Source organism: Siphateles boraxobius, unplaced genomic scaffold, assembly GCF_051911475.1.
Source record: "Siphateles boraxobius isolate OS27281-9 unplaced genomic scaffold, OSU_SipBor_1 18, whole genome shotgun sequence".
NCBI classification, from domain to species: domain Eukaryota; kingdom Metazoa; phylum Chordata; class Actinopteri; order Cypriniformes; family Leuciscidae; genus Siphateles; species Siphateles boraxobius.
In genome coordinates, this window is record NW_027508788.1 from 5,143,546 (window position 1) to 5,162,845 (window position 19,300).

At 36.4% G+C, this 19,300-nt stretch overlaps 2 protein-coding genes across 3 annotated transcripts; both read left to right on the forward strand.

Moving 5' to 3' along the window:
• The first annotated feature begins 169 nt into the window (after window positions 1-169).
• Window positions 170-9,976, forward strand: lifrb (LIF receptor subunit alpha b). 2 transcript variants are annotated; one of them, XM_077232998.1, is made up of 19 exons: window positions 170-324; window positions 1,496-1,595; window positions 4,226-4,325; window positions 4,455-4,630; window positions 4,715-4,865; window positions 4,977-5,225; window positions 5,751-5,877; window positions 5,995-6,119; window positions 6,223-6,359; window positions 6,474-6,627; window positions 6,989-7,053; window positions 7,155-7,365; window positions 7,459-7,647; window positions 7,842-7,943; window positions 8,343-8,510; window positions 8,604-8,717; window positions 8,825-8,918; window positions 9,027-9,090; window positions 9,374-9,976. In XM_077232998.1, exons 3-19 carry the CDS (start codon window positions 4,265-4,267, stop codon window positions 9,743-9,745), a joined length of 2,559 nt encoding a protein of 852 aa, XP_077089113.1. In that variant the 5' UTR covers window positions 170-324; window positions 1,496-1,595; window positions 4,226-4,264; the 3' UTR covers window positions 9,746-9,976. The 2 variants fall into 2 exon arrangements, with proteins under 2 accessions (XP_077089113.1, XP_077089114.1); XM_077232999.1 differs by lacking the exon at window positions 1,496-1,595 and having other exon boundaries at window positions 186-324; window positions 4,229-4,325.
• A 1,141-nt stretch (window positions 9,977-11,117) lies between these two features.
• ccdc61 (coiled-coil domain containing 61) lies at window positions 11,118-19,184 on the forward strand. The gene is made up of 13 exons (XM_077233000.1): window positions 11,118-11,322; window positions 11,981-12,148; window positions 12,238-12,320; window positions 13,076-13,236; window positions 13,315-13,467; window positions 14,504-14,705; window positions 14,825-14,907; window positions 15,647-15,870; window positions 15,983-16,061; window positions 16,422-16,628; window positions 17,869-17,902; window positions 17,997-18,063; window positions 18,164-19,184. The coding sequence occupies exons 2-13, from the start codon at window positions 11,998-12,000 to the stop codon at window positions 18,256-18,258; spliced, it is 1,539 nt and encodes a 512-aa protein (XP_077089115.1). The 5' UTR covers window positions 11,118-11,322; window positions 11,981-11,997; the 3' UTR covers window positions 18,259-19,184.
• The last annotated feature ends 116 nt before the right edge of the window (window positions 19,185-19,300 follow it).

A 19,300-nucleotide genomic window follows, 5' to 3' on the forward strand; every position in this document is an offset into this window, starting at 1 on the left:
ATTAGAAGTAGGCCTACTGTACGCATGAAAAGTCTATTTTAGAGTCTGAAATCTTCGGGATGGAACTTGGGAGTCGTTTTAACGCGCATTAGGGGTTAATAAACTTGTTATTCTTCAATTCCTTCAAATGACGCTCGTACTTCCAGCACGCTTCTACTGAGATCCTCCCACGTTAGGTTCTCACACTTCTGCATGTAACATTAGCTACTCCGGTGTGAACTTTATTGCTCTCTATAACTCAGCTTTAAGTTTTCCATTTTTGCTTTCGGATGAAAATAATATAAGGGAATCCGAGGCTGATTCTTCTGCCTACAGTGCGGTCAGGTGGGTGTTTATTCTCGTTATTCTTTTAACTGCTCATGAAGAGCATAATCAACGGTCCTATTAACGGTCCGAACATAATCAACGGTCCTATTATTATGATCAAGTTTGACATGTTAGTTGAATGTGTTTGGCGTACCTGATTATTACTGAAACTGTTCAGACGAAAAGATGAGCAGTGCGGATGCGTAGTTTGTCTTTGCCTCACTCATGCGATTAGTTCTATTTTGTTTGATGTATATATTCTTCAGCCCCATTGGACCTGTACCATATTCAGCTCTTTCAAATATTGCTTAGATAAATTATTATTAGGCTACTAATAATTAATTGCATTACCTACCTTCCAAGTCAACTGATTTAGCAACTCTCAGAGTGCAATGCTAACGTTTAGATATTTTGTTTTGTTAAGATATGGTGTCTGAAGTCCTCCAAATGAGAAAGCAAAAACAAATAAAGAAAGTTATACAATACAGTTGATCGAAAAACTTTTTTTATTAACATATGGTCTTGCCGTGATCTTTTCATTCTCTTTACCATGTTTGTGTGCATTCATTTAATCTGAATGGGTGACATTTGCTTGTTGTAACTGCAAAAAACATTGACTTTAAAAAAAAAATCTTCTTTCAAACACTGCATCTAATACTAGCCAACACATACTTAACTTATTAAAATGTCTATTGGTTAAATCTCAGGCAACTTTATTTAATTGTTTACAAGGTTTCTAAGCAGAAGATGGACGCATGTTTTCTCAGTCCTGTTACCGAAACTCATGTGCCATTTACAAAGCATGTTTAAAATCATTTAAATTAATTCCTTTGTTTTCCCCTCAAGAAAGTGTTTATTTTAAAGAAATTGTTGGTTATATGTTCAAATAATTGATATTTGTGACAAAAAAAAATCACGCAAGCAAGGTTTAATATAAAACACAAAGCCATTTTTTTTCATTTTTAAAGAAGACCGAAGCCTCAAGTTGATCACTTTTTATAATCATTTAATTTATTAAACAATTGTATGAATGATGGACCAAACAAAACTGATTAAAATAGTGGTTTAACCGGAATGAATATTGGGTAACAGGAATGAGTGTCCATATGTTTGTGCATGTGTTTGAGTGACTGTGTGTGCGTGCATTTCTGCATAAGATTTCTGTGTTGAGTGATGTACTATGTGCTAGTCGTACTTCACAGCAAAGGAGGTGGAAAGAGAAAGAAGGAGAGAGAGAGAAGAAAAGAGAGGGAGGGAGAAAGAGCTCCTTCCATTGCAGCCTGCCATAGGTGGGTGTTTCTGGCACCTGCATATGGGTTCTCTCCATCTTCTACAAAATATTAAGTCACTTCGTGGTGGACTGGCTTCCTGGAAGTATGGTATTCACATTGTAAAACTACAGTATAAGTAATTGCAACCTTGAAAACTCATAATTCAAGTGAATAGTAGTCATATCAACTTATATTTAAAGTATTAAATCAACAAAACAGAGGACTGTTATTTTTCATATGAGTAACAGTATTGAGTTTTTAAGCAAAAAGTTATCAAATACATGACTTATGGTCACATAACATAGCGTGAGGACACTGAGCAAATTCAAGTGACCTACCAAAAGTTCATATTTTTTAAATAAACAACATCTAAGAAATAATTTAGGTAACATGGCAGTATGTTCAGATTGATATTCTCAGTCATAGTTACAATTTCGTCAAATATAGAGAAATTAAAATGAGAGGACTTACTTATGGTCTTCCCATTGCTTTCAGAAGATCCAGATGATGCAACTTCCTGTTGAAAATGTGTCTTGTGGAATGTTCCAAGTTTTTCAGAGGGGGGAATCTGTTAGGGTAACAGGACTGAGCAAAAATCCGGGGACTAAAATGTGTATTTTATCTCAAATATTAGATTAAAAAAAAATTCTCATGACTTTTATTTTATTTTAAATTAAAGCAGAGATTGGTTATATAGTCACAAAACAATGCAAAAAAAAAAAAGATTTCTGATGGATTTTAATAATATTTCATGGTAAAGTTTAGAGATAAAGAGTGGGGACAAGCAACAAATGCTATTTTTTTTAGTGTTCTTGCTAGTTTTTATTAATGTTTTTAATTATAGGCTACATTCTTAATGTGCGGGACACTTTGCTTAATAATAAAATCTATTTTAGATTTAATTTTCATGCATTTTTATACATGTAATGTCCTGGGGACAGAAATGTCACCCATTCTGTGGATGGCTTTCATATTAAGTTTCAACTCTCAAGCACTTGAAATTAAATTGTCTCTGGAGTCTCTTGAGCATAGATTTGTCAATCATATTAAACAGTTTAACTCATGGTTAAGGTAAACATGTTAGGATTTGATGTAATGGATATACATTTGTGCATGTTCAGTCACCATCTGTGGTGTGTTTACCGTTTACTAATTTTCGTAGCTGCAGATTCTATTTGATGATAGTCTCATACAATAGACACTGAGGGTCTATAGCTTTCCAGTAGTAGTGCACCAATAATCAGTATTGCTTCTCTTAATGGCCTGATAAATTAGATGTTCGAATAGATTATTTATTCATTGCTTATCCATTTCTAGTCATGGTCTAGATCGGTCCAAAGGCGGCATAAAACTTTAAAGTATTAAAGTAACATTTACTTCAGTAAAGGTATTGCCACTACTACAGATATAAGTCAACCAACTTTAGTTGTCTTATAACATGCAGCTTTGGATTGGCCATGCCATGGTTTCCCACGTAAACTTATCTAAAGTAACATTAAATTAGACACACCCAGATTTAGGTTGGTCAAGCTGCCCTAAACGGAAATAACTCGTCTCTGCAAAACAGGTACACTTGAATTAGTGCCAAATATGAGTCGTCACTAATCTGACGCAGATTTTGCTGTAATTTACGAATCCGTTTAATCTACTTGGGAAAACAATTACAGAGTCAGTCGGAATAAAATCAAATGTAACAATTTATTATGTCAAGTAAATGTATCATGCCAATTTAATAATCAGTTCAAAGATAATAAATACAAAACATTAAATGCTCTGGAATAAAGAGAGAAGATGCAAACCTGAATTTATAAAATACATGATGTGGAGTGACTGCATATACTCCGCATCATGGCCTAACTTAAGTCACAAATCGCCACGAGCCTTTTTCAGCATCTCCCTAAATACTCAGACCAAGGCAGAAACCTCTTTTCAAATGTAAACATGAGTTCACAGTGGGAATTTGCATTAATCACTGTCCCAGACTTACTGGGGACAGAAGTTGATTTACTTGGGGCACGCCCACAGCAGTTAACAAGATATCTCTAAACTCTCAACACCTTTTACCTTTTTGGTTTACTTCTGTGAGAATGAGACCTTTGTAACAGTCACACTGAGACATTTCAAATGATACCAAACACGTATAATACTGTATGATTATTGTTCATATTAAACCATATAGATTTTTGGGTGAATTCAGGAATGATATGTAAATTGGGAGGTGATCAACTCAAGTGTGATCGTGTCTCAAATGGAGATGGCAAGAGAGTTCAAATGTTATTTCCTTTGTTTTCTCAGAGAGTATAGCCCTCTCTTCCAGTTATTTCAGTTTCTCAGTCTTATAAGGAAAATATTTTGTGGGTTATATAAACATACTATTTGTAACCACAAATGATTTGAAGGGTTAAAGTACAAATAACAAAAGTAATTTTATAAACTGCACTCTACAATCTAATGCACATACTCATGGGAATGCAGATTTGAGTCATGTCATGATGACTCCATTTTCTGTCTCTCTCCACTTTACCATCTCCCGTAAATGCCCTTTAATTTAAAACCCATTAGGAAAGACAGTTTGTTAATTTTTTTTTATTTTTTAGAAGATGTTATTCAGCCATGGTTAATTGATTAGAGCCATTTTGTTTCCTTAGCAGATCTGATTGCCAGTGGAGACACTGGTGAGTTCTATTATGTCAGTCTGGTATTTGTGTGCTTTGCTTTCTTCTCTGATTTGCCAAACGGAACAGGATGGTGAGTCTTAAATGCATTCAACTACTATCACTAAACTCTTAATAATACAATATCCTTTTATTTCAAATGTTATCTGGGACCCTTAATAGAATAATTTAAATAAATTATGTTCAAACGGTGTATCAACAGGGCATCCACTTTCTATAAAAGAGGTGAACGTGTATGCAGAAACAGACATCCCTGATAATGGTGCATGGGTGTTGAATGTTGAATGGAGAGATGAGTTTGCTGAAAATAATGAATCCAGGGAAGTCAACTATGAGGTGCAGGTTTTTCATACTGAACAGATGAATCTTGTTCACAGTGTAAGTTGATCTTTTGAGATTCTTTGCTGGAGCAATGGAAGATATGTCTAAGGCTATTTTTTCAATGAGAAATAACTGTTTCAGGAAACCGTACATGTGACGCCAGACAATACAAACCATCATCACTGGAAATGGACCTCACCTATACCATTGCAGTGCACTTCCCATTCGGTCAGACTTAGGCGTCGAGATCAGGATCACACTGGTGAATGGACACCATTATACACGTACAAAGGTTTGTAGCCAAAGGTTGTTCTCATTCTGTACGCACAAATTATGCAAAAAGAGAATAACAACAGAACAACAAACTGAATTTAACTGAACTGTTTTGCCTTTAAAATAACAGGACAAGATCTTTTTGCCACAAGATTAATTGTCTACCCTCGTGATCATGTTTTCATGGTTGGGAGTAACATCACATTTTGTTGCATCTTCAAGACCGTTCCATCGCCCGATTCTAAATTTCAAATCTGCATCAGCAACAGGACGTACATCACAAAACCAGTTCACTTTCTCATCCCTTCGCAAACAACTTCAGACATACATTGTGATGATAAAGGAGGCAATTCAGCAGGCTCTTCAGTTTTTATTGGCTGTAAGTGTAAACATCCAACTCAATATGAATTGTTTAATTTAAATGCTACCCATCACTTTTTAATTGTTTTACAGAGATTTAGGCAGCTAGTCTTGGTTTTCCATTAGGTGAGTAGGTGAGGATTAGTCAGAGTTTCTTTGGATATCTTTGGGATTATGGATAAATTAGTGAAAAAAGTGTGATTCTTTTTTTGGAAGAATGAAAAAAAAAAGAATGAACTTTTATTACGATTTAAAATAACTGTTTTCTAGGTTAATATATTTTAAAATGTAATTTATTCCTGCGATGGCAAAATAACAGCATTTATAGGCTATTTGAATTTCTTTATGCTTAAAAAAAGTTTTTACTGTCACCTTTGATCCATTTAATTGAGTACAAGTATTTTGCTAAATTAAAGTATTAATTTATTTAAAAAATAAACAAAAATTACTGGCCCCAAACTTTTGAGCTGTAGTGTATACCAAATGTGTCAATTGGCTTTTAAGTCAATTGGTCTTAAATGTTTCGTTTCAATGGCTGCTGTAGATCCTCCAGATGACCAGAATCTTACATGTATGACACGGGATCTCAGCTCTGTAGAATGTCACTGGAATCGTGGTCGAAAAACCTACCTGGACGGTACTAAAAAGACAATCTACACACTTAATGGAAGGTAACCACACAGCCAGCAATATATCATCCTTTTTAATGTACAGTACAAATCATGGTTACTCTTATCGTACGATTCATACTGAGTCTTCGCTGATTCAAAGTGTTTTGTATTTGTCAGAAAATGTGATTTCGATGGATGTGTCCTGCCTGGGGTGCCAAAGCAGGAGACAATCTGGACTCTGATTGCCAAAAATCCCCTTGGTGTGAAGACTCTCATGGATACAGCTGACCCCACACATAGGGGTAAAACAGATTATTTATTTTAATATTGATAAATCTCTTCTAAAGAATACTGCATGCCACAACATTTATTTGTGAATTGAATCTTCTGTTTCTTCTTGCACAGTATGGTTGAGAGCACCCAGTAAAGTATCCCATGTTGCTTATGCAAGAAATGTCACTCTTCTGTGGAGTTGGAACGTGAAAAATGATACTTTATTTCCGATGATTTGTCAAGCGATGCTCAACGGAAGCATTTACAATGTTGGTGTCATCAGTTATTATCTTGCATTAAAAACTGATAACTGTACTCTTTTAGTTCTCGTGCTGTTAAACTTGCAAGGCCTTGCATTCTCACAAATGTCTACATATTTTCAGAAAACCTTCAATGGACTGGGACTTTCATCAATTGTCCTTGTCCATCTGCAGCCCTATGCTAATTACACAGTTAAAGTGAGATGTGGGTCTGATGAACACTTCTACAAATGGGGTAACTGGAGTGAAATTACTAAGTTCTCCACTAAAGAGGACAGTAAGTATACAGAGAATTAACCTATTAGAAAATATAGTCATTCATTTATATGATTTTGTTTTTATAGTTCTACATAATTTTGTGAGTGATATTGCTTTTATTCAACACTTCAATATGCAAGATGTTCATATTGAGTAACTTACAGTGTGGACACAACTTACTTAGTCCATTTTTGTTTCTCCGCCAACATGAATAGTTCCTTAAGAAGCCACAGGAAATTACACCATTGCACTTTTCTGAGCAACACGCAGTTACATTTCTGGATGAATTAGTGTTTTTGAACTAGTTGGGTGAGTGATGAGTCAATGACTGCCACTCGGCCAATCAAATTTAGGGAATCACACTAATAATCTCTCTTCAGTTCCAGAAGCAGTAGATGTTTGGTTTCAGTATTTTGAACAAAAAGCATATTATGTTCTGTGGAAGGTAAGTGCAGTTTATAGGATTTGGCTCTGTTGTCTTTAGCTTTAGCTCTGCATTTTTCCATACAATCAAATAAATAAAATAATATTTTTCATGTTTTAAAGCCTCTAACTCAACAACAAAGCCATGGGATAATTACGCAATATAACCTTACCAAAGACAAGAGGAGAGAAATAATTGACGTAACACCAAAAACGCAGCTGTGCTACAATATCATTCCTGGGAATGAAAGAAGTGATCAAAAAATCACAGTCACAGCAAAAAACTCCGCTGGACTTTCTCCTCCTTCTACGATCATTGTCCCCGGTTATCCTGGTGAGCATTCAAAGTACATTCAAAATACTTTTTTAATGGGTTGAAAAGGCTGTGTTTAAAATAATGTAGATTTTTTTTACATACTCTTCACAGGCAATGAAGTCAGTATAAGCCAAATCAATAATAGCACTGGTGGCTTTGAAATGGCTTGGGACAGATACCTTTATTCCACTTGTGGCTATGTTGTTGAATGGTTTCCAACCAACGAGACACAATGTGCTGTAGAATGGAAGAAGATCCCAGAATGTGATCATGCCGCCTCTTGCACCTGGAAACAGTATGGTCAGTTGGGAACATAAAGAGGAGTAATTTGTCTTACTCCTGAGCTGTTTTTGTTTTGATACAGAATTTGTGCACATTTGTGATTGTTCATCAATGATAAAGAGCTGTAACCTGTGGCTATGTTCAGAAAAACAGCTTAAATTAGGTTGTTGGTGTTGGTGAACAAATTATTTCAGTCATTCAATCTTTCGCAGGTATTTTTGAGGCTGGAGTGAAATATACCGTCTCGGTCTATGCCTGCATTGATGATAAACCAATGCTTCTGCAGAGGAGTGAGGGATATGCTATACAGCAACGTAAGCATTCTGTATTTAATAACTTGTGATGGATTGATTGCTCTTAAAAATAAAGGTTCCAAAAGGGGGGTTTCGCATCAATGCTATATAGAAGAACAATATTTGGTTCCCTTAAGAAACTTTCAGTTCTTAAAAGAACCTGTTTCTTCTTATTGTGAACAACATTTTAAAAATCTAAAGAACCTTCTGTGGAATGGAAAGGTTCCATGGATGTTAAAGTTTCTTTAAGGTACCATAGATGCCAATAAATAACCTGTATTTTCAAGAGCGTAGTTTTAAAATGCAGGAAATGTTATTTAGGTCTGTACAACCTAAATGTTTATTGTAGTTTTGCTGACATTTGTTTCATGTTTACCTCACATTGTCTCTCTTATTGTCCTTTCTGATACCCGTTCTCAGGACCATCGGGGACAGTTCAGAATTTGAGAGGTAAACCAAATGGCAGAGACCTTGAACTTTCCTGGGACGAAGTGCCCTTACAACAGCAAAAAGGCTTCATAATGGGCTACAGGGTCAGAACGTTTCATCATGATTCCAAAACACCTGTTGACACATTAAGCACAACGGGTGGGTTCGCTCCCTAATAAGCATCCACTTTGTGCCCCCCCTTAAGAGACCATTGTACATTACAAATGAACATACTTTGTTTTTCCATTTTAGAGCTTAAAGTTAATTTGACCTTAGATCCAGGCTCCTACACCTTCAATGTTAGTGCCTTTACATCTGGAGGAGAAGGTGATAACGCCACATTCAGATTGAACATCGAGAAAAACAGTATGGCTGAAGACATTTAATCGTACAATATAATTGAAACCATTGATGATTGAACTATTTTATTATGTTTAGTAAGCATTGTGTTCAATGTGACATATTCTTCATAGTTGAGCAGATGATTGCAGGCACTGTTGTGGGTTTCATTGCACCTACTCTTTTCTTCATTATCATCACAGTCCTTTGCTACAGGAAGAGACAATGGTATGGAAGATTCTCCAGTATCACGTCATACATGTATTTCAAAAACACAGTATTTTCTATAGATTTTTAAATTTTTCAGCTGCAATTAAAATCTTAAAAATCCTTCAGGTTAAAGAAATTATTGTATCCAGATATTCCTGAACCAAAACTTATAGGGAAATGGAATTCAAAGGTGAGCCATCAGTGCTGATTATAATTTATAATTTTCCTGACAGACCCCCCCCCCCCCCTTTTAATTATTATGATCTGCATGTAACCTGCAATACAAACACTTTTTTGTGGTACATTATTGGCTTAATTTATAGGCTAAATAATAATCCAAAATGGGAATGTCATTTTTGCTTACTTTTATATGAAAAGCAGTTTCAGTATTGCTTGGCCACTTGATCCTTATCTGTGGCACACAGTTAAAAATCATTGCCCTAAGACTTTTAACAAATGTTTGCTGTTTGCAGGGCTTCTACTGTCCCCAGATGACTGAGTGTGAGATCCAAGAAGTCCACAATTCAGAGCATCCTGCGACAGCGGAAAGTCTGCATGGCCTTGACCTCATCCGCTCCAACTCCACAGTGTTTCCTGCACAACATTTCAACCAGAATATGTCTAAATCTCCACTTCTCTATCCTCCTGTATGGCCCTGTGCTGAGAAACTTACCTCAATTGTTGAAAACCCTTCCTATAATATGTTCATTCCAGAACCAGTCGATGTTGCCCAGGTATCTGAGCTTACTCTGGAAATGGAGGACAGTTACGTCCCAGCTCCTAACTGTGTTCAGAAAAATGTTGTTGTTAAAGACACCTCAGGCTACAAGCCCCAATCAGCATAGCATACAAATACAATAGACCTCCGTGTTGTGCTATAATGCACACCATGCACTTAGGTAATTATGCCTAAGTAAATGCCAGTGAATTTATGTTTTATATATATATATATATATTGTACATATATACATGTATGTTGTTTTCTCAACACTGTCTCTAAAATTAGTAGTGAAAAATGCATTTCTTTTAAGCACTGATGAAATAAAGCTGTGACCTTCTTTAGAACTGCCTGTAAATTTGCATTGTATTTGACTATAGTATTTATTTACTGTACTTATCTATATTACACACTCTTTTAATGAATATGTGTGACCCCTGTGAATTTAACCCGTGACCTTGATGTTGCTAGAGTTATGCTCCAATAGAGTAATAGTTCCCTCTTGTGGACTGATGACTATCAGTTTAAATTTGAGTTTGCTTTTATTGCTTTTATTTATTGCTTTTATTTATATGACAAATATTTGACAATGAGAGTGTTATGGGACAATGAGTTATTTGTTTTTCCATCAAATAACTCATGATGAAAGTAATGCAGCTTTACACAAATTGATGATAATAATATAATACAGTATTGGGGGAAAGTAATAAGTAATTAGGAAGAAGAACAATAGCAAAACTGTGATGGAAACACAGGCCATATTTGTGCCAATTTTTTGTGCCATTTTAATGTATTAAATATAACACACAAGAATAAATAAACAACACACTTATTCCTACGTTTAATTATCAAGACAAAGTACAATGGGTAAAGCAATTACATTATTAAAGGTAAGAGAAACAACAAGGTATATTAATCTAACAGAAGAAAAAATAAAGGGGGAGAGGGAGAGCTTTGGTACACAAACAATAATGAAAATATATTAAGAAAGAATGTCAAACATGGTAAATATGTTTATCGTTATTATTATATGCCTATATTGTTTTTTTTTATTAATATACGTTGAAATTGTTCCAAAATACAAATGTATTTCTTGCTTAAAGAAAGTGTGGTTTACATTTTGTGTATTGACTGCAGAAACTTGTGTTGTCCCTATTTTTGTCATTACTGTAAAAAACACAAAGAATATGTCCATAAGACAAAGAAAAGTCAGACAAAACATTCTTGCTCCAAAAAGACTGAACAAAAGGACAATCCCAAAGCTCCACAAAAAGAACAGGATGTAAATGTTTTTTTAATTTAATTTTTTTTTAATGTTTGAAAAGTTTTTTTTTTAATGTTTATAAAATTTATTGTATGGGCGTTAAGAGTTATCCGAAGGCGTTGCCAAAATGAAACGTTTCCTTTTTGATTGACAAGCAGAACACCCAATAGAATATCAACTTTTATACAAGTTGACCAATGTAAACAGTTGTGGGCGGGAGTTTTAATTCCCGGTCATTGAGCCGCTGTTTTCAGTTGTTCGAGGCGAGCTCTCAGCTCACTAACGAGTCAGCGACCTGTTTTCTGAACATGCGCTAGCTAATTTAGCATAGAACATTTATTAATCTGCTTTCAGTTTTTCCATTCATTTCATCGACGTTATAAATGTAGGTTTTTAATCGTATAATTCGTCCCTGCTTAAAGCATTTCCACCAATAACGGGTATGTTGCTAATGTGCTAGTTGTGTATGGACTAAGATGCATCTATCGTAACATGAACTTATGCACATTTATCATCCTCAGTAGTCGCATGTTCTCATGTAGCCTCCAAAACATTACGTATAATGACTCTATTATTCCTGCGATTGATTTTATAGTGTTATTATGGTGCGTCTAGCCCTACATTGGTAGTATTTTGTCAAATCTTTAGGGTTAGCAAGTCTTCCGTCATTTTCAACTGACATGCTGAGTTGTTTATTAGTTTGCAACTTATGTTGTAAATTAATTCATGAATAAATGAGATTACAACCTCTATTTATTTAAGATACAAAGAAATTCAGTGAAGTGTAAAGATATAAGGGTGTCATTCATTGAAATGTTTCATGACCTAAATCCTGCCTGTAATGGCAGTGATGAAGTTGACATTTGTAATGGACAGGGCGGTGTGTATTTGACATTAACAGCACTAATATGAAGAATACTGACAATCGTAATGAAAACTGCATGGTTATAATGAATGTTTTCGTATAACAAGACTATCTATCTATCTATCTATATATATATATATATATATATATATATATATATATAACTATAATCAAGAAATTCTGATCAGAGCATTATTATGAACTGCAATGACCATGTGCAATGATTCCTTTAGGCTGTCGGTGGCACGCAATGGAGGTTGGCAGTGGCACAGTTGTGCAGGACGAAATGAAATTTCGGGGGGCTGAATTTGCTGTCAAGGTGGAGTTGGCGGAGCGGTTACTAATCGAGATTTCAGATGTTGTTACAGCGGACCAGTGGAGAGGAGAGTTCGATCCTGCCTGTAACTTAAGCTTTTAAATCTGACATTAAATCTTTTTGGTTGCTTGAAATTTTGTTTTATATCTTATACATTCTTTTTTCTATAATTAGATATTGAGGATCTAACCCGGAAAACTGGGAATTTTAAACAGTTTCCAGTATTCTGTAGTATGCTTGAGTCTGCCGTCAACAAGGTGGGTCCACAAAAATGCCACAAAAAAAAAAAATTCATATTTACTGTAATGGTGTCTTAATTCTTAATGCTTGTCATGACAGTAAATTCACTAACCCCCCCCCTCATAATATATATATATTTTCTTTTATTTATTAATTATTATTTTAGCTTCGGGTGTGCTGTGCTTGTTTGTAGAGCTGCACTATTTGGCCAATTTTTTTATTATTATATATCAATATGAATAAAATAGTTATTACTATTTAGTAGTAATAGTAGTTACTTGTTGTTTACATCTGTAAAACCATTTTGTGTGGTTTCACAGCCATTCTGTGTGGCCCCTTAAGCTTTTATTTTAAAATAAATGCAGTAAGCAAACAGTTGGTTCTCATTGCAAGTTTGGGAAGATAGTTGGTGTATGTTCCGTTCCCAAATGTGTTATAAGCCACTCAAAAGGCGACCAGATGTAGAGATGGCTTTGTGTGGAGCAGAATTTACTGTGAACTGAGCTGCTCTGAGACACTGGAAACACTCATTCATGAGCTGGTTGCGTGATGAACAGTGCTACTGTTCACTCTGAAACAAGCTGCACAAATATTTATGTAATTAAATCACAGCCTTTGCCATTTCATTTGATATCACATCATGCCACAGTTTCGTTTAGATTTCAATTAATGTACCACCTTACTATGCACTTATTGAATTTTTGGCAACAGAAAACAATGGCTATGAAATGACTAAAAATAAATCTAATTTGCTTTATTTATTTTTTTGCAGTCCAGTGAATCAGTAGCCCTTGACCTCTTGACCTATTCCGACCTTGAGCTTTTGCGGAACAGAAAGGCAGGAGTAGTTGGCCGACCTCGTGCTCAGCCGCAGTCTCCTGCTCTCAGTGCAAAACGATACCTCATCCTCATCTACACTGTGGAGTTTGACAGGTCTGTTTACTTTAATTACTCAGCCTACTTTGATCACTTTTAAAACAGCAAATTTTCAATTTAGTTCTTTTTGTTTAGGATACACTATCCTCTTCCGCTTCCATATCTTGGCAAACCTGATCCTGCAGAGCTTCAGAAAGAGATAAGAACTCTGAGGGCCGAGCTGAAAACACTGGGACTGAGAGGAGACCACAAAGTATCAGACCAAGAAACACGCAGGCTCCGTGCAGAGTCAGTTATTTATTTATGCATTATGTAATTAAAAACCCCTTGCGCACCTGGGTAGTTGCGGGCAGGTGCACAGGGCAAAGTCAGCACAATATAAGATAAAATTCCTGTACACTGTTGTAACTTGTAAATCTTTTAGTTAAAGACCTCAAAGTGGTAGTTCAGTCATGACAACTCTCGGAGTGGATAAATTTCAACCAGCATTTATTGTCATTGGGCATGAAATGTACATAGGCTTGATTTTGGCAGACAAGATCTGCTACGCTGGTGCTGCTGAGAAAATACAATACTTTGTTCGGCTTAGTTAAAAACATACAAAGTAAAGGCTGCTGCAATGGTAGAACATCCATAGCAGATCTCTACAGGTGGTGCTGGGGAGGAGGAAGGATAACTGAAGCTTTCATAATCGTGCAACGATTGCAGGCTAGGGTACGATATATGGGCACCTGGATTTGTAAGTAGTAAGTACTTGTGATTGGCTGGTGCCACGGCGTTGGAAGAACCAATCAACGTTCAGTTCAGAGTTTCATGCCTGAACTATGTATTTCACCCAAAAATTTTAATTCTCTCAGAATTGAATCACCCTCATGTCTTTTCAAAGCTGTAATAATATTTTAAAGAATGTTGGTTACCAAACCACTGTAACCAAAGTAATGGTAATTATTTAATTTCCGATTATATTTACAAAAACAAGTAAATCTTCTGTTTTCCACAGAAGAAATAAAAGCATACAGGTTTGAATTAACATGAGATTGAGTAGATGATTATTGATGATATTTTTTTCAAAAATCTTCACAAAAAACCCACTAAATTTTAAACTACATTTCAAAACTTTCCGTTCAGTATAATACTCGGAAACCAAAAACAATAAAAATCTGCGTAATTTTGGATTTTATATTTCAGTTAAACTAAGGTTTCTTAATTTAAAATCACAACCAAATAAAAAGTATTTCAACATTTTACTCTCTAAGTGTAAAAACTGAATGTTGAGCTTACAATTCTTTTTTTCTCATGTTTTATGTGGTTTATGTTTTATCAGGTTGGCTTTAGTCAGAGACGAAAAGGAGGCCTTGGCCAAGGCTTTGGACCGTCTACAGATGGCAGGGGCTGGCTCTACTCCCGGGGCTCGTGGGTTCAGAGAGGCAGTGCACAGTCTGGAGGAACAGCTGCTGAAGGAAAGAGCAAAAAGTCAACGGTCTGCAAGCAAGAGGAGCCAGGAACAACGCCTCCTACTGGAACAGGTGTGTCTAATGAGATTATTGTTGTTGTATGCTAATGAGATAGACAAGCTGACAATATGAAACACTCATGCAAAGTCATTAGCACCCATTTGTATATTCTAATTCATTTTCGTTGGTAGTTGGAGGAACTCAGGGCTTCCGAACGGTCTCTTCGGATACGTGTTAAAAGTTTGACAACTGAGTTGGCCTTGTTACGACATGGGTAAGCTTAGGCCTAGTTCACACTACATGATTTTAAAACGTCGGGCTGAACTGTGCGGTTCACACTACATGACTTGCTCTCTGTGAAATCAGGAGTGTTCAAGTTGTTGAGCTGTTCACACCACACGACACAACGTGATTGATCCGCAACAGGAGGTAACGCACTACACAAGTTGACAACAACTCTGTCACCCAACGATTCTATCTTGTCTACAAACCACGTTTTGTCACATTGGTACATCTCATGTCCAACATCATAAAGGCATTCATGCTCCTGCCACAGTTCGATTAAATTTTGCTCCAAATCCTGAGTCCATTGCTTTCTTGACGACATGTTGCTCATCTTTCTGTAAACTTGTCTTCTTCCGTGTTTCTTTGAAAATCGCGTATTTACCCGCGTATTTACCCGGTGACCTCAACTCATGCCTTGCTCTGATTGGCTGTACCTCATGACATCAGGTGAGGTTGAGTCGTGCGACAGCTCTGGATATCTAGCATGCTAGATATTTTTCTGGGCTCGGCTCATCGCCTGCTAATCCCCCGCGATTTGCACGCGATTGCACCCTGACCTGTCGGCGAGCTCAACGATTTGCAAATCGGGCTTAAATCGGGCTTAAAATCATGTAGTGTGAACTAGGCTTTAACCAATTGCCATCTGTGCCCTTTTTATTGCATATATTTTATTATTATTTTATTTTTTGGCGCACATGTTAATCGTCTCATTCTTCCTATTTTGACAGTCGGGCGACTCCAGTGATGTCTGGTCGAAGTGGGCTCAGGTGTGATGGGGAGATTCATCGGTCTTCATCCAGAGAGCGCAGTTTGACCCGTGTAGGGTTAAGAGCGCGCTCAGGGTCGAGGGAGAGGATGGAGGACAGGGGTCGGAGGTCAGTGGAGAGAGTTAGGAGGGCAGACTCTTCAGGGGCTCGGAATTATATCACAAGACCCTCACCATCTCCAACAGGTAAATTTGTAAAAATGGCCACAATATCCTTATGGTCAAAGTCTAGAAACAAATGTAGAGGCCCTTATTAGTTCCACTTTGATTCAAGTCTTGTTTTTTTCTTCCATGACAGGGTCGCGGGGGCCTCGGTTTGACCCTACAGCCTACATTCAGGACCGACAACGGCGCCAAAAAGAGTCCGATCTGAAGAAGTAAGACCCTTTCACCTTTTCATTTTAAACTTTTTACTATCTTTTCTGCTGTTTTGTGTTGTTTTATTTGTTGCCTTTTTCCCTACAAGCATCGCCCTGTCTGCGAGCAGGAATATGGTTTACTTTAAAAGGTGTGAACCATAAACTCTTTTTGTCCCTTGCATGAATCCATTTTCTCAAATTGTTGATCCTCAGTCATGAATCTGGCACATCAATGCAAGAAAAAAAGTCTGTAGAATTTCATCAGAATCAGATCGGACTGATAAGAGAATGAAAGTTATCTGGTTGAATTTTTTTGTTGGCAAACAAACCCGTTATCTACCTTTAAAGATATTCATGAGGAGATTTTGTTTCCTACAGTCAGAGGAAGATTAGAAGGGACATGTTGGCTTCACCGTCTCTGATGGAAAGAGGGCGTTCACGCTCCAGAGAGCCTGTACCTCAGCTGATGCGAGCAGGAAGTGCTGGCAGGGGAAGGAGTCTGTCTGTGGAGAGCAGGAGGAGTCGGTGTTCTTCTGAAGGATCAGTAGCTGAGTTTGAAGAGCTTGCTAAGCCTCTAAATAGCAGGCAAGTCAATAAACAAAGCACGTTGCAAGTATATGTTGGCCAGGTCAAATGTGACGTCAGCGATCAGTTCAAACAAGGTGCAGAGAGGCCTACACTTGTATTGCATTTTTTCCAGTTGGCCTATAATATTAGTCAAGATTTCTTGTATATTATCTTCAAAATATAATTTTAAGTGACAATTTAAACCCTCTTTCTGAACCTTAGAATATATATGCTGCGTTCCAGTCCAAAATTGCCATGCCCTTCACTCGCTAACTTCCCTCCGTCTCGTTCACTTGGATGTGCGTCATTGCTTATGTTGCATGAGTGCCCACTACGGGCGGAAACTGCAATGGGATGAATTGGAACATCCTAAGCCCTTAATCACTTGGAATCAGCTATGGAGTTGATTTATTATTTTCATTTTTTTTCCCTTTAAGAATTTGTTTAATGCAGCATCCAAATGTATATAGATGTGTTTGGGTTGTTTTAAATTAAAAAAATCATAATTAATATATCATTAGACGAGATCTGCGGTGACGTCACAATCGTGTTGCATTGTGATATATGGAGCTGCCTGAAGTGTACATATGAAGTAGACTCACTCCCTCAGTCAAAATCGAGGGAGTGAGGGTCTGTCCATATAAACTTCCTTTGTCCACTTCACAAAGTGGAACGCACTTCAAAATGGTGGCAGGGATTCCCCCGAGGGGAAGTGCTTAGGGAAGTTCGCAAGTGTGTGTCTGTCTACAAAGTGGACTGGAACGCAGCATAAGTAATGAGTCAGTTAGGCTTTTTTGTGAAAAAATAAAATATTCAGCAAGGATTCATTAAATTGACAAAAGTGACAGTAAAAAGTTGTACATTGTCACAATTTTTTATTTTTAATAAATGCTGTTTTCTACTCAGAATCCTGCAAAAAATGTATCACAGTTTCTACAAAAATATTAAGCAGCACTACTGTTTTCAACTGATAAAAAAAGAGAAATGTTTCTTGAGCAGCAAATCGGCATATTAGAATGATTTCTGAAGATCGTGTGACACTGAAGACGGGAGTAATGAGGCTGCTGAATAAATAAAATTAAAAATGTAAATGTAATAATATTTCACAATATTACAGTTTATGTATTTTTTTATCAAAATAAAGCATAAGTTTACTTTGTGATTTTTTTAATGTATGATCATGATGAATGTATAATTAATGTATCATGTATAATGTCTGATATTATTGCTATTATTTTCTTTCTTTTTTTTTTTGCAGAGGAAGAAAACTGGGGTATAATGGTCCAGCTGTGGTGAGTAACAATGTGAAATGTTTGTGTAAGTTTTTGTAAATATTAGGCCTCAAATAATTCTAATTTTTGCATTGAATTGCATTGCTCCATCTAGTCCAGGGGAAGACACATAAACAAAAAACCAATGTGTAGCACCCCTGCACAAAGGATGAGAGCGGCAGGTACCAAATCATTTCCCCTTTCTTTTTCATGTATATGCATCTATAGCCAATAGTATGTATGTATGAATACATGTGAGGCATTTATATTTTTCCTACTCAGACACTTCTATTGATACGGGTGCTGACTTGTCAGAGATTGACGCTCGACTCCAAGCCCTGCAGGACTACATGCGGGACCTTGACACAGGACACTAACTAATCCCAGTGGATTCAGATGTCAATCTAGGCATTTTGCACAAAGACTGAGACTCAAAAACTTGGATAATCATTTATTTGAAACACTGTTTGTTTAATCCCTGATGTAGCTTTTGGGCTTGACTCAAAATGCAGTTACACTGGCTTTGTCAAGGGGGTTCTTGACACTGTTGCCATATCAGACTTGTCCAAAAGTATGACCTCAGGATATACTGTTTTTTAAAACACATTCCTGTGTACATTTTATGAATTAGTGTTTGTTGACCATTGTTGTTTTTTATATGATTAGTGTGTATGTTTTTATGTCTGTTTTAGATACTTTCACATTTTGTTTTTGTGAGATTCTGACAAACAAAGCTTTTTATATATAAAATGATTTTGCAGTTTGTCTATTCTTGAGAGACACTCTGGAATTATATCTTGCACATTAGAGCACAACAGAATGCAATATCCATTTTATTAATATTACATTTATATTTATTAAGTTATTGTTCCCGTAACTAATGCATGGCATGGCGCAAGCAACACCAAGGTTATAGGTTTGATTCCAGGGAAACACATATAGTGATAAAATGTATGTCTTGAGGTACGTTGCTTTAGATAAGCATCTGCCAAATGCATAAATGTAAAGATGTACATGCAGCAGATATTTTGTCTTTTGGGCTCTAACATGTTTGCTTCAATTGTGGCCATTTTTGCCATTTCTCCCAAAGTCATATTTTTAATGTGATTCCATCAAAATCTTGTATGTGGAATAACAAAAACATTAAATGTGTCTTTAGATGTGATCATGAGGCCAGAATTTTTAAACCTTTCTTGATATAATAAAATGGCATGGTTGTCTAGTCTACAGATTAACATCTGCTATGATGTACAGTCAATTTAAGCAGGTATAAAAGCTGTCATGAATAAAGGCACAGCTAAACTAAGTATTTAGGGGCATTCTGCTTCAGTGTGACTCAAATGAGTTAGTTCAGGAATCATACTTGCATTACCATAAATGCAGAGAGTAGAACTTGAGTGTACAGTATGTCAAGATCGT

Coding starts and splice junctions, on each gene's coding strand:
- lifrb (XM_077232998.1), top strand. CDS start 4,265: ATGTCAGTCTGGTATTTGTGTGCTTTGCTTTCTTCTCTGATTTGCCAA. Junction 4,631..4,714: donor AGATGAATCTTGTTCACAGT/GTAAGTTGATCT, acceptor TAACTGTTTCAG/GAAACCGTACATGTGACGCC. Junction 4,866..4,976: donor ACCATTATACACGTACAAAG/GTTTGTAGCCAA, acceptor TTAAAATAACAG/GACAAGATCTTTTTGCCACA.
- ccdc61 (XM_077233000.1), top strand. CDS start 11,998: ATGGAGGTTGGCAGTGGCACAGTTGTGCAGGACGAAATGAAATTTCGG. Junction 13,237..13,314: donor TACACTGTGGAGTTTGACAG/GTCTGTTTACTT, acceptor CTTTTTGTTTAG/GATACACTATCCTCTTCCGC. Junction 16,629..17,868: donor GCTAAGCCTCTAAATAGCAG/GCAAGTCAATAA, acceptor TTTTTTTTGCAG/AGGAAGAAAACTGGGGTATA.